Below are 15,050 nucleotides of genomic sequence, written 5' to 3'. Positions count from 1 at the left end.
TTTACAAGTACAATTAAAAATTTATTCTTCTCTTTCCGCATTGAAGTGAGTACATGTTTACACACAACGTGACAAAAAAAATCATCTGGATACTAACTAAGTACTAATTGAGATTGCAATTGTATTTTCCTTTGTAACCATTGAGAATATATGCAGGGAAACAGAAGGAAGGAGAAAAACACATAACTTTGCCTGGCATATCACCCAGTGCCTCTGGTTTTACTCATCCCCAAAACCTCACTTACAGGACACTTTTGGCAAAAGTCCCTGAACATTCTGTCCCCCCCCAAACATTCAGTACAATTTAAAAAACAGGTTCAGTGGCACTTCAATATGATTTCAGTAACATTTGAGATACAGTGCACCCAACACTGCATGCAATCCACTTTGCTGTAAGGCTGACTTAGACATAAGGCAAACATGACCTTAGCTCTCAAATATTCCATGATTAGACACCCTTAGTACACATGCCCCTGTTAAATGCAGAGATGCCTTGATTCCCTTCATTGCTTTTCCTTCTGATCAAGAAAGCAATTCAGGGAGACTGTGTGCTATACTAAACACAAACTGCAAGGCATTAAAATGTTAAAACAAACAGCAATGAATAAAAATAAACTATATTCACATATTCAAAACTTATTTCCATCACTTAAATAATTTTATCTGCAATTACAAAATACATACACTTAAATATCTTTTTAAGAAATAATCATCTAAGATATCACAGATGATGATTTGCCTTTGATAATCTAACTGCCCTATCTCTGGCATAAAGATAAACCTGGACAGTGTTACTACCTAGAATGTTTTCCTATTATAATAAATTTTCTTAAATATACAGTAAATTCTCTTTAACTATTCTGACAGATAGTGCAAATAAAGACATTCTTTGGGTCACAACTTTAAAATATTACCACCAACGCTATCCTCAATTTAATATTGTTTTAGTAAATAAGTAAGAAAATATTTTAAGTGTACACATCTTCTAACATCTGTTTAGCAACACATTTTCCTCAGTTACCTTGGCTTAATGCAGATCACAAAAAATGAATAAACTACAATACTGCTCACCTATCCAAAAGATATGTTATATTTATACTTAAATAAATATATTTAGAAACCTACCTATAAGTTTCCCATTGCTTTCCACATATTGTTATTATCCAATGGCCTACTACATCAAATCATATCAAAATATCTTTAGAGACAACAAAGATCACTTCAGAAGCACTGCTCAGAGGCAATGAAATAATGCTTTGAGAACCTAAGCACGTGTTAGGCCTACACAGATCCAAGCACGTTGTAGAATACAATAGTTTATGCTTGCTTTAGAGTCAACTACTGCTTTGCCCTAGCCAGAGACAAAAAGCTTATCTTAAATATTATCCATCAATGGCGTAGCAACACACAGCAGGCCTGTTTGCTATCTGATGTTGCTTGCTGGCTTTGCACGTTTGTTTGAAGTCACTGGCACCTGATGGTTAGTTCCATTAGTGGTATTTGTTGCTGAGCCATTCACAACGATGTAATCAACCTTGTTTTCCAGTTTCACCAGGCGTTGTAAGATGTCATCCAGAAGAACAGCAATTGTTCTCTTAAGATCAGCTGAAGATAATGGAAAAAACAAATAACAGCCTGTTATTTACTCTGTGTGGAAAAGAACTGCTATTTCAACATATTCGCCTCTTAAGACTTGCTATCCTCCCTACCATACTTTTTGGAAAGGAATGCAGATTGATCAAGAAGTACACAATTAAACAGCTGCTTGAATTTTCTTTAATAACATTCCTTTGTTATCTTAGGGAAGAGAGATACCAGCATAACAGGGAACTGTGAAGGCAGCCAATTAAATATTAGAGTATAAGAGCAAAAACACTAGTTGGAACATTAGAAGTGGCTATTCAAAAGTGTTATTTAAATTTTCATCCAGACAACAGCATTGGAATACTCAGCTATGTCATCTTTCAGCCTTGGATGCCAGAGAATATATCTAAACACTTTCCAGCCTTGGATGCCAGAGAATATATCTAAATACTTTCCAGCATAAAAAAGGTAGTTAATAGCTTTCCCCTAAATGACAGATTTCACTCATAGAAAAGCTGTTATTAGAAGGTATCTTTTTGCTTCTTACATAAGCTATAAAAGAAGGGTAAAAAAAACTATTTACATCTTTATTGACTGAAAAATAAGAGAAAAGATGGCAAAAAATTCTCATGATCTGGAACAAAAAAACAGTAACATCTTACACTAAAAAACTATTTATGCTGTTGCCAATCACCACCTTTTTCAGATTTTAAAAACACTAACAAACTCACCAGGTTTTACAAGGTGTTGGGATTCCCCTTACACATGAAGAAATCTACAAACTCTGTCTCTACCCGCTGCCCTCTAATCAGTTAACTGAGCAGAAAGATTGGGAAGAAAGATCACAGGCATCAAAGTGAAAAAATTGGAGTAAAACAGATAAAAATTACTACTAATTAAAAATTAGTAGTTAATTAAATTCTAAAAAATAAGTACCTCCCTCTAAAATTAACTAGCTCTTGTTTAGTAATGTTAACTTTGAAAAAAAAAATTGCTAAAAAACTCAAGCCAGAGCAGGATCTGCTGTCAATAACAGAGGGTGGGCCATGTACTCTGTAGTATCATTTTGTGCTCAACAATCTGATGGAGGGAATTGTTAAGTTTTAATTCTGATGATCAGCGGGTAGATCAAGAGATGACTTAAGTTTATATTAAACTTCAGACAAAACCCCAGAAGACAAGTCTCATTTGGAAATATGCTGTAAGACTTATAGAAGAGGAGAAAGCTGCAGTACACAAGGATTTTTTTTTTAAATGACAGAAAAAATTAATTACACAGTAAAGGAAGGAAGTCCTTTATTAAAAAAAAAAAAAGTGGGAGGAGAAAATGGGGAAGAAAAGAGAAGGCAGTCTCTTACTGTGATAAAAATTAATTAATTAAAAAATTAAGCAAATCTTAAGGGGATCAAAGTTCATTACCATATGTCTTTTGAGATACTATTGAGATACTATTTTTTAAAATAAACAATTTTAGTTATCTTTTCAATATTGCAGAAGATAGTAAATACTGGCAGCCTATTTATCAAGCTTGGTACTTATTCACAAGAGAGGCAAATCAGAGATATGATGCACCAAGTATTACAGTTCACAAGACAAGAGACGTGGTCTCTTATGGCTACTTGTAAAAAAAGGAGAGATTCTGCCAAATTCATACCTGCCTTGCAGTCTCCAGACTGCAAACTCAACTAGTATCTTGCTTTTTCATTGCTTTTTTAAGGTCAAGAAAATTCAAGAAATAAAAGCAGGAAGTTAGCAATGAGGTACTAGAAGAATCTGGAATGTTGAAATGACTTTACATAAAACTTTATCCCTGTATCAAGCACGTGCTTATTTGTCAATAGCTGAAGATTCAGAAAAAAACAAGTGTGCTGTTACTTCTGTAAGTGACTGTATTCATGTACCTGAAAATATCTAAAAAAAATCCTGGAAAGCAAAAATTTCATGTATGATGCTTGATTTTGCAATTCATCTTAATCTTCAACTTCACTCAATAAACTAAAATCAAATCAGTTAATACAGAGAAGTTTTTTTCTGGTGAAGAGCATACACTACTTTAAAAATAAAGAAAATTTATAACTTTATAGTTTTTTACAGAAAAATAATATATTCAAGTAACTAGTATGGCTTTTTTCCTCTTACCATATCCTGACATAGAGGCTCCACCACCACCATTCATCAGGTTTTTATTTTCTTCTGCCAGTGCTTTGACATATCTTTTACTGAGATCTAATATCTGTCCACGCAACTCAGCACTGCTTTGGCGTCTTGGATACTGGAAAGTGTAGCGTAGCAACATCAAACCCCAAATGATTCCAAAGATCAGTAAAAACATACTCAGTTTCTGGGACATATTTTTTCTTGAAAATGTTAGAAACATTTCTGATGAAGGTCACAGGCACGGCCTAATTTCAGGAAAAGTAAATAAATTTGACTTTGTCTAATTATATTACATATTAAACAAAAATAATATTTCTATGAAGTGAAAAGTCTTCTAGCTGAATCATCTTGAATATATCTTCTCATGTTTTAGCTGGTCTTGATTCCTGAAATTTGTAAAGTACCATTGGTTATTCAAAACTGCTACAGTTGCTGAGATCAAAAACAAATATCAGTTTCCAAATACAGTATTATTGCATCATCTAGCAAACAAGTTTTTTTCGTCTGCTTAGAGGTTCAGTTATATTTCTTTCTCACCTATTATTTACAGGGTTTCCTCTTCCTATTTTTACCAATTTTTATTCTCCAAAAGTCAAGATTTCTGTGCTTCCACAAAGCACAACAAGTATTTTAAATAATGGAATTTAAACTGTCATTAAACTCAAATGCTTTTGAAAGAAGATGCAGTATCTAGAAGAGACCTGTATAACATTTCTGTACCACATGGTGATGAGTTATACACATACATCTAAACACAAGATCTTGTGAAATTATTCACTTGATTCTTATTCTTCACTTTGAAGTACAGCGCAAATGAACAGACAACACTTGGTTGGTTAGCTAGTTCAAAGCTTCCTCTCCTGGCTTTGTACACTATTAAGGTTTTTTATTTGTTGTGGTGTCTTATTACTAAATAAAGAGTAAAAACACAAAAAAAAAAAACCCACATTGCACTTCAGCATTTTACTTCAACTTTAAAAAATGTCTTACCATAGTACCTAATTCTGATCCCTCAATAAATGAAGGCTTCAGGAGGAAAGCAAATGGTAGGAAAGCTTCATCAGTTAAATAACAAATGTTCAGACAGTTGGAAGCAGTTTGAGCCACACATCTTCAGGAATGTTTGTACTGGAAAAAAAAAAAGATTTAAACAAATAGTGAAGATATCTTCATTTACTTGTGGAGTAGTTGCAGTCAAAGGCTTCAAGCTACATGCTTTTAAAACAGAACAACATTTTCAAACCTAACTGCAAAACTTCAAGCAATTGTTAGGGAAGAACATAGAATTACTCTCCATTTTATTACAAATCCATGCACTGGAATGCCCAGTAACTGACTTCAACATACTTCTAAAAGAAAGCTTGATAAGAATCTCATGAGCATCTCCTTTTCTTGTGTTATAAGACAGTGACAAGAGATGTTCCAGATTCATCGTATATGTACATGTACACATATTTACACAGGCATCATTCTCTTACTAATTTTTACCCCACAAACAGATCCCACATTTTTAGACTCTTTCCATGTGCATACCTCATATTTCTCATTTTTCATCCATCTCTGACACTACTCCAATTGTTCAATACTTTCTTAAAAGAGAATTTCTATAATTTAACATCATCCAGATAAAGCTACTCATTTTACACAATAGTTACATTTTCCCTCACTATTCCCAGTTCTTCCCCACATACTACCTGACACAAGCACTTCTTAAACTGAAATTACACACGTAATAGAGTTCCTCACCAGACTTTCTGTAGCGCCACTTACACCTCGGTTTGTATCAGAACATTGAGACCGAGTTTCTCGAGCTGCTGAGCTCTCAGCTAACCCTAACTCTGCCTCCATGGCACTTTCCATCCCCTCCACTGGCCAGTTCCATCGGCCTTATGCCGACACCCCGCTGTCTGCTGCCAACACAAGTGTGACTGCCAGCAGGGCTGCTTGTCGCTTACCCTTCACTCTCCAGATAATCCTCTCAACAGGCGAGCCAGCGCGCCTGATTCAAGTGGCAAATTTCTGAAGTGCTCTAAAGTCAATATGCGTATCTAAATTATTCTGAAAATGATTAACCCAAGGCAGGGGCGACATCAGGACCTGGACACCAAAGCTGCTGTAAAGTAGCAACCAGCTGTGTGTAAAATGCCATATGGCAGCCACTGCCAGTACATAAACTGACTGCTGGGTGCCCTAGTGCCAGTGGCAATCCCAAGTCACTGGATGAAGAACAGCTCATACCTCTCCATCGTGGGGTATGACTGCACAAGGACAGACAGTCAACACACAGTAATCTGAACTCCCACTGTAAATGCAGTGGAATGTACTCTGTTCAAGGAATGCGCTTAATCCCCTTAAAACTGGTTTTAAGATACTAATTTGTCTTAAGAATGTAAAATAAGTGGGAAAACAATAAAAATTCATATTCCATAGCATGAATATCTGGAATTGTGCTGCTTAGAATTTTCTGAAACAGATCCTCCCTAAATATGCACTAACCAAAACTTCTTTTCCCTAGCTCTTTGCCAAATCCATGGCTCTGCACTCAGACTTCAACGAATAAACTGCACCCACATCATTATGCATCTATATAATCTCTGAACAGTATAAAAAATGATGGAAAACATTATGAGGTCCAGGAGAAGAGTATTCATGTGATGGCTCAGAAGACTAAACAGTATCTCTCAAGAAGACACTGTAAGCTTCAAACCCCATTCCCAACAGTCTCTACTTTTTCTATTTTAAAAAAAAAAAAGAACAAATAGCTCTTGCAAAACTTAAATTGAGTTCACCTCTCCACAGATCTCCAGCCATATCTCATCCTGAAGTCTTTAGACAATATCACTACAGTCCTTTGGAGTAGAAATAACTCTGCCATCACACTGTAAATAAGACCACAAGCCAGGATAAGAGGTCTAGCCAAGAGGAACAGATTGAATAAACTCCTGCCAAGCAGCAGCAGGAATTGCAGACTGGGCCATCGCCATGCATATCTGATTCACAGTGCACACACTGACTACTGAAACTAATGGAAATCAAGCACTTAACCTGCTGGGAAATTGCATAACATCCATATACTGACACAAGGCAAAGGAACTCGGAGCAAGGTTTACCAAAATGAAGGGAACTATTTGTACTTGCCACTTTTGCTACAAATTTTTAAAGGTCTTCCCTCTTCATGAATTCCAGTGTAATCTCGAAGTTCTGGAGATTTGGTCTCCTCTTTCCCCCTGAAGTGCATGCACTTCTAGTGACTCATAAGACACTCCCTGCAACACCCTTGGGGGAAAAAAATAAAATAAATTTAAAAAAAAAAAAAAAGTAAGCTTATGCCCAAATGTTTTGGAAGTAGGAAAAAAAAGAGTATTGGAGCAGCAGGCACACATATTAGGAAGGAAATAGCACAGTAAGATGGATGGACTGGAATATTCTTGTACCTCTTGTTACCTGAAGGGTCAGCACTTCTCTACAAGTACAAAGAAAGTGTACTTTGTGATCTTTATTCTCCCTCATTCTCTCAAAGTGCACAATATGCTGAGTTGGAAATCCTCCCTGAGCAGGAAAAAAAAGGAAGCTGAGACTTCCTTCTTCACACTGATTTATCCTGGTTAGAAATGCTGGCACACCACTTCCAACCGCAGCTGAGGGACTTTGTGGCAAAGGCAAAGCACTGCAGAGAGCAACAGGAAAAAGGATGCATCAGAGATACACCTTGCTGCAATTCCTACCACCATCTCTAATCACGGAGACTGAGACAAATGGCAGACAGCCATGAAAATGAAGCAGTACAACCAGAACAAAATTTGAAAATCTGAGGAGGGAAAAAAAAAAAAGAAACAAAACCCCAAAACAAACCAAACCCAAATCAAACAAAACCCCTGAGTTGACTGCAGGCAAAATGGCAATTCAAGAATCCATGAAGAAAAGAATGTCTTCCACATAATCCTTTCAATTAGCAGCCTAAAATAACCGATTCAAGAGCCAGTTTCCCAAAGTACTTTAAATCAACATGCATATTTAAATTATTCTGAAAGTTACAAGCCCCAGCCAGGAGCAACATTAGAACTTGGAGCTACAACCAATTCTTGAATGAGGATCTGACATATAAACAGCTTGGTTTTCTTCACTGTTGATTGTCTAAGAAAAGTACTGCCAAAACCAATCAATGTGGATAAACTTTGTCCAGTGGTACCACAACACTGAAATCCATCTGGCACAAAACAATGAACTAAGACACTCATCCACTCCAAAATAAAGTCATGTCTCTAGCCTGAATACCTGTATTTCAAAATCAGTCATATATAAACTATATTATTGACTACATGAAACAAAAGGAGCAAAGGTAAAGGAAAGAGCTACAGAAAATGTATTATATGTTCTATAATATAGCAAAGTTATACTTAACTACTACTTAACTAGCATCAGACTCCAGTTTGAATACTGACCCTTCTTCATTGAAACTAGCCCATACTTACAAAACATCCTTCTTGAATTTTGTTGCAGTCTTCCTCTTTACTCTTTCCCAGAAAAACCAAGAGATTATATTAACATACAGCACAAAAATTAAATGGTCTATAATGCAAAGGAACGCCTCGTACATGCTCTGAAAACAAGGCATACCTAAACCCTTAAAAGCTTATTTCACCTTACAGCACTGTCACTTCTGCCAGTCAATCAGCCTCTGAAAGACTGGCACATATTCATCATCATTTTTCTAGCCTGCCCAAGAGACTCCAACCTTCCAAACCACTAGAAATGGTAGCAGGGCAAATTTAAACCTGTCCTGCAGAGATGACTTGTGTACTTTCTAGTTTTGAAAAATGTACAGGACAGATGACAGTAATTATTTGCAAGAGAAAAAGAAAGCAGCAGGTCCATCAGGTATTTTTGGTAGCTATTAATAAGAAGTTTGCAGCTGCAAAGAATACAGAAAATCAAAGCCTGAGAGAAACCCATTTGATTCAAAGATCAAAAATACTTTCAAGAATAAAGCCAAGAAAAATGCAACGAAAAGAATATTGTTAAGATATAGTCCAATAAAGTCACCTCTTTGGCCATATATTTTGAAAGACAGAATCTCAAATACTAAGGCAGTAGTTCTTCAGTGATTCTCTAGAGACCTAGGCTCTAATGCACTCATATATTAGGAAAGTAGGCCTGATAAGTGGGAAGTTTACACCATCTATTACTTACTACCACAATATTTATCAGTTCCTCACTTTCAAATGATGATAAACAGCAACATGACACTATGGATTCAAGAGCAGGTCTGGCTTTGTAACCAGATAAACTGCATAAAAAGAAGTGATTTATCAAGACAGAGCTTAAAAAAAAAAAGCTATATACAGTCCTTGAGGCATACATCCAATTAGAGAGCAAGTGGAAAAAAATCTTGCAATAGACTAGACAGCAGACAGAAATCAGGACAGTACAAATAAAAGCTGTCATTAATAATCACATTAATATGAATAATTAATAAAATAATTGTACAGTACAAAATCAGAATTTATTACCATCTCAATTTATGAAATTATTAACAATTTTAAATTACCATAGTAAAATTACATCTGTACAAGAAATTATTATTAAATTTATGGCAACAAACATCCCTCAGTACAGAGAGGGTACTGTATCAGTAAACAAAAAACTGTCTCTAAATATGCAGAGTGATACCTCATTGCAACAGCCAACAAACATTACATTTCAGGAAGACAAGAATCACTGAGCATTACAGAATACCAGGAAAAAAAATTTCTCAGTAGCATCAAGCTCCATTCTATTATTTTCCCCTTTTTTGCATCTATTGACAGAGTACACCCTCTGGCCCATTTACCTCTGTGACCTCCAAAATATTTTGTTTTCTAATTTTATAACAGAAAATTTTGAGCAGCACTCAGCTGACAGGAATCAATTGTGCTGACCATTCTGAGAGCAGACAGGTTCTATGTTATTTGGAAAACCCTCAGTCATTTCTGTGAAGCAATGCAAATGGGAAGTCTAAAGAATGACTGACACACAGCAAAACAGTACAGAACATATTCACTACTCAATTAATTGTAAAAGACTGAGACAATGAAATAAGCACCTAGAAGCCCAGGAGCTCACATGCTGAGGCTTTTTGGAATGCCAAAAATGATACTTGTATTCTGGTAATTTGCAGTCTTAGATGGTTGTTGGTTTGTCAGTAGGTGAAAAAGCTCCATGAGGTGCAGCTGGCAAACAGGTGCCCAGAGAAGTGAAGTGTTTACACAGAGCCCTGGTTAAAACTGGTGTGTAAGGAAGAACCCCATTCCTCATATTTTTAGGAGTACACAAGTTCTCAAGAAGAGACCAGTGAGACTGCTATCCTGTACTGGCACATCCATACTGGTGACTGTCCTTTGGTTCCCAGGTTTATTAATCAGGTTCATTCAGACAGCTGCACAGTGCCATAAAAGAGCAGGATATTCCACTTGGAACCAGCCATTAACAGCAATGCCAGTTCCCAGACAAGCAAAACCACATTAAGCTGTCTTTTGATAAAATTTACTCTCAGCACTTCAAGTATTCCTATTATTGCTGCTGTAAAATTTGGTCAACAGAAAAATATCACAGCAGGGAGGGAAAAGAGGATCTGTACTGACAGAACATCAGCAATGCCTGACATAACACAGCCCACCAAAACTGATGAAACTCAAGGGTCTTTCCAGACAGCATCATAGATGAAGTCTCTTAGATAGAAGAGACCATTTATATTAATAGCTGCTAGACTCACATGAAAATATCAATTCTATAAAACATGCTGCTATCTTTAGAACAGGTAAGAAGGCACACTTCTGGGCAAATAAAGCTTCCCTACCACTGCTGGGCTGTAAGTTTTAGCAGTTTCTGTACCATTTTCAGAGCATGCTGCCAAAGGAGTCTGCCTTTGTGCCTTTTCCAGGACATCTATCTTTATATCTTCTCCTACAGCATGTGTTCCTTCATTCCCTGCTTCTACATGCCCAAGATTTGCAATTACCTTGGCACACTGAAAAAAAAAAATCCTTTTGCCTTATTGCTAGCTGCCTTTTGGGGAACACTTTAATGGATATTCCAAGTGAAAGAAACATGAAGTTTAAGGGAATAGCAAAACTGGGTAACTACCAAAAATACCTACTCTTCTATAAAGAAAGAAGAAAATCTTATGTGCTCCCAACAGTTCCTGTCTCTCAACGCAGCCAAAGGATATATGGGCCAACAAAAGTCACAGCTCATCTAGCAGACACAGTGCTGCTGCTGACGAGCTGCTGGGACTACCTCAAACACATCTTACACCACGAACGGATCTACCTCCTACAGGCTTCTAAGAACAGCACCAATTTGTCTTGTAGATGAACTTGGAGTTGAGAGCACAAACATATTGCTTTCGACTTGAAAACCCACACAGCGAGCTTACAGTGGCTCTGGTATAAAATTATCTGAGAGCCCAAACACTAGACTACCTTTTGTCAGTATTTTAGAAATGCTGGAAAGCTGTTTCTATTTAAATGCATGCATTCCTATTTTCGTTGCTTTTGTTTTACACTTTCTACCAATAATTATTTTCATTTTGCATTGTGTCTAAGAAGTCTGCTCAAGTACCTTAGAGTATCTTCTTTTTTTCAAGACCTTCCCCCTTTATTTTACCTACTACTGCCAATGAATGCTTTTAAAATAAACCAACCATTTAAAAACAGAAATTCTTTGTTCCTTGCCTGTGGGCAGTCAGCCAAGATTCAAGATTTTGAGGGGAAATGGCTTGGCCAGGCTTGTGAAGAACATTAAAGCAAGCAGATATCAATAGGGACAATATATCAATAGGGACAGTATGCCACACTTGCTGAACTCGCCCTCCTCCCACTGGGCCCATAAACATTTCTATATCTCTGTATCAGATTCTTAAAATAATAATAGTGAAAAAAGTTGGGCTTTTTTAAAATCTCTGTTTAATTTTCCCTGGCACACTTTTCTCTATTTTCTCTTCATGCTTCATTGCCACCATTCAGGTCCCTGTAGGACCCTTGCTCCTTGATAAGTCACGACAGAGCACAAGGCACTTTGTTGGCTTCTCACTTCCCAGTAACACTGCCACAATTTATTAATGGCAGGCTACGACAAGGAGCCCATAGTATTCCCTTGTGAAATTTCACAGCTGTCCTTGTATCACTCTTTCCAAAGCCCCTGAGACTCCAAAACTTCCTCCTGAGATGTTTAGCTAATTTTGACTAGTTTTACAGAGAGCCAAGCCTACAAGATGATGCATGTATGTTACTGGTAAGAGAGGGACTTTCACTGAAGGTTTTAAAGAGACCTAAAAGGAAGGCAGGTGTCATTAAAGAGAATAAAGAGGAGAGACAACTAACAAAGTGACAGCTGCAAAGGGGGAGAGATTGCCACTGCTCATACATGTACACACAGTGCACCACACAAACACTATTCCTGTAGAACAGCAACAAAAAAAGCACTTGTTCCCCTGGGGAGAGAGGAAGAATTTAACTCGCCTGATTTTCTTTCAAGAAACCTGTACAATTCAAACTGCATATGAATTTGTCCACCAAAATTATGTTTCTCTGGCAAAACTGCAATACAGATGAGGCTTTGGATTCATGCTCCTTCCCAGCAGGCTGACCCAGGTGAAGATTTCAGAAAAACAACACTGGAGGAAATGTTAAAGACAAGTGATTTCTTCTACATCTTTTCTTCTACAATCTTACTTCTAGATTGACTTGTCAGCTTAACGTAGCAGAGTAATGGATTATGACAGACATTAGTTAACTGTAACACCTCAGTGCTGTGCACCGCAAAATACTTTATTCTTAACATTAAGGAAAACGTACCCAGAAATTTAACCAGATTATTTATAACATGGTAGCCTCCTATTTCTTTAGTATTACTGAAGAAACCAACTTCATTGGAATAAGTTTTACATTTCCTTGTCAATGCCCCTGGTTCAGGCCCTCTTTTACATGGGCAAAGTACTCATTCAGTTCTAAGCAATCCAAAATTATTTCTAAATTACATATGAAAATGCTAATACACCTATTTTTGTAAAGTTTATAAAGTTTTTTTAGTAAAGCATAGAAGAAAATATAAAAGGCTACTATTAATAATGCTCAGTTGAGAAAACCCAGCTCACAAAACGGCACATATTGTAAATCACAGGTGAAAGAGGTTGTTAATATACAAATAGCATATAAAATACATTTTATCAGTAAACTTGTACCAGGAAAAACAGATTCATTTGAGTGACTGAGTCTCATAGATTTTTTGATAGCTACTGGAAAATGGCTATTTTTGACACTTACTAGTTTTCAGATACATTGACTACACAGCTGACAGCATGCATTTATCCCACTTACAGTTTAGGCAAGACGCAAGAACTAGTTTCCCTTTACTAGTCTCGGAAAAGGTACAAGTGATCATGAGCTGCAGAGGCAATATTTCACTTTTAACAGCCAAATGACATCCAATCCCCAAGATTCATCACAGTTTGTGATTAGCTGATACCAATGCCTCCTTCAAGGAGATAACAGCCAAAAGGAGTCTCTAAAAGCAGATACTACAAAAGCCGTAAAAAGGAAAAGCTGGGGGGAGGCGGGGGAGGGAGGAGAGGCAGGAAAGGACCAAAGGAATTCCAGCATAATTGCTTAATTCTCTGGAGCTCTCGAGTACCTCTCAAACAGTGGCAGCTTTTAACACCTAAAATACCAAAAAGAAGTTAGAATAACTTAGGTTTTATACACATGGGTATCTGCAGTCAAAACAGGAACAAAGAAAACAATAAATTTCTACATTTGATCTAAAAGTGCAATCCCACTGCTTGTGACACGACCAGAAGATGCTGCTCAAAATCTAATACCATCTTCATATTGTCTCCTTTCTCTGATAGTCTCATGGGAGTAAAACAGCAATTCACTACATCTGTTCCAAAATTAACACCGTGTTACACTTAGGACAAATCACATGCACACTAGAATGTACATCATGTTCACATTCTCGGGGTTCTCTTAAAATAAAAAGTTGCAATTCCTGCAAAGATCGCTTTTCACAGTGAAAAAACACATCCATCTGCCCCCAGTTCACCTACCGGGGGGGAAAAAACAACAATAAAAAAAAGCCAAAACAGCAACCAAAAAGATCTAGCTAACCCAATCTGAGCTGTTCTAAGGAAACTCCACATCATGTCATAGTATAGAACAAAAATCATCTATGCTTGCTCTGTGGCACACAAACACAGAAATTACACTGCACTCTAGCTGTCAGTATCTTTTAAATGACAAGAGACGTAAAAGAAAATGTACAGGATGCTACCATGTTAGGTAAGGAAACCTAAGTTGTTAATAATGAATGATGAACAGAGTTACCGAAATAAGGTAGCGATAACATGTTATACATGTTTACCAAAATCGAAGGTAAGTGCAAGCAAAACATCATCAGATGTTACAAATAAAACAAATTTTATTACATTGTAGCGCTGTTCTGCAACTCTTGCCGTCAAAAAATTCCATACACTATAATCACCTAAAACTCAATGTTTCAAATCTTGTAGGCTTCATTCTGAATTACTTTTTCCTATTTCTTCAATGGTACCAACGAGACCAATTTCAGTGAGATATTTCCCCGTTTGTTTTGGGTTTTTTTACGCAGACTTGCTAGTGCCGGAAGATCACTTAACCTGACACTGTTAAGGATCCTGCCTTTGCCTGAATATGTTTTGGTTGGTTTTTTTTTCCCCTTGCCGTGAGTTCCAACGCATCACTCTAATCGCGCTTTACCTCTCTGGAAGTTCTGTCCTTACAGCAGAAGGCATCGATCTTGCAGAGTCACTGCAGTCACAGCTAAAGCCTGGGAGCCCACTGCTGACGGCGAGGGAAACCAGAAAGCCCTCGTTTGCTCCGGCGCTCCCTGCCCGCCCAAGGACACTGCACCGCAGCCCTGGGACACGGCCCCAGCACAGCTCCCCGCGCCTGCCCCCGGCGGGCCGCGCTGACCCCGCCGCACGCACCGCCACCGCCGGGGAGCAACCCCCGCCAGGCGAGCCCGTCCCGCAGCCCCCGAAGGAGGGGCGGGCCAACGCGGGCGCTCAGGCGCGGTGCGCACCCGCGAGTGCGGGACAGCCGCGGCCCCCCCGCGCCGTCCGCTCCCAGCCCTTGCCCCGTGAGGCGCCGGGCCGGGCCGGGCCGCCCCCGGCAGCGCCCCCCGCCGGCCGCCCCGCGCTACCTCCGCTCGCTGCCTCCGCCGCCTCTTCCCGGCCCGCGCGCCGCTTCCGCCCGCGCCGCGCCGCCGAAGCCCCGCCCCCGCCGAAGCCCCGC

The 15,050-nt window shown here is 38.3% G+C and overlaps 1 protein-coding gene across 3 annotated transcripts; it reads right to left on the bottom strand.

Annotated features, from left to right (window-relative positions):
• Positions 1–15,050, bottom strand: CCDC126 (coiled-coil domain containing 126). 3 transcript variants are annotated; one of them, XM_064412497.1, is made up of 5 exons: positions 7,176–7,383; positions 6,880–7,017; positions 4,732–4,869; positions 3,724–4,127; positions 1–1,605 (listed from the first exon to the last, which is right to left on the bottom strand). In XM_064412497.1, exons 4-5 carry the CDS (start codon positions 3,959–3,961, stop codon positions 1,424–1,426), a joined length of 420 nt encoding a protein of 139 aa, XP_064268567.1. In that variant the 5' UTR covers positions 3,962–4,127; positions 4,732–4,869; positions 6,880–7,017; positions 7,176–7,383; the 3' UTR covers positions 1–1,423. The 3 variants fall into 3 exon arrangements, with proteins under 3 accessions (XP_064268567.1, XP_064268553.1, XP_064268563.1); XM_064412483.1 differs by lacking the exons at positions 6,880–7,017; positions 7,176–7,383 and adding an exon at positions 14,959–15,050; XM_064412493.1 differs by lacking the exons at positions 6,880–7,017; positions 7,176–7,383 and adding an exon at positions 14,514–14,915.

This window comes from Passer domesticus, chromosome 1 (genome assembly GCF_036417665.1).
Source record: "Passer domesticus isolate bPasDom1 chromosome 1, bPasDom1.hap1, whole genome shotgun sequence".
Classification (NCBI taxonomy): Eukaryota; Metazoa; Chordata; class Aves; order Passeriformes; family Passeridae; genus Passer; species Passer domesticus.
The sequence above is the reverse complement of the archived record's forward strand: the minus strand, read 5'-3'. Positions and strand labels throughout refer to the sequence as shown.

What these genes read in the sequence shown, in the direction of transcription:
- CCDC126 (XM_064412483.1), bottom strand. Translation starts at nt 3,961, where the DNA reads ATGTTTCTAACATTTTCAAGAAAAAATATGTCCCAGAAACTGAGTATG. An exon ending in AGCCTCTATGTCAGGATATG is followed by an intron (nt 1,606 to 3,723) that starts GTAAGAGGAAAA and finishes CATTATCTTCAG; the next exon opens with CTGATCTTAAGAGAACAATT.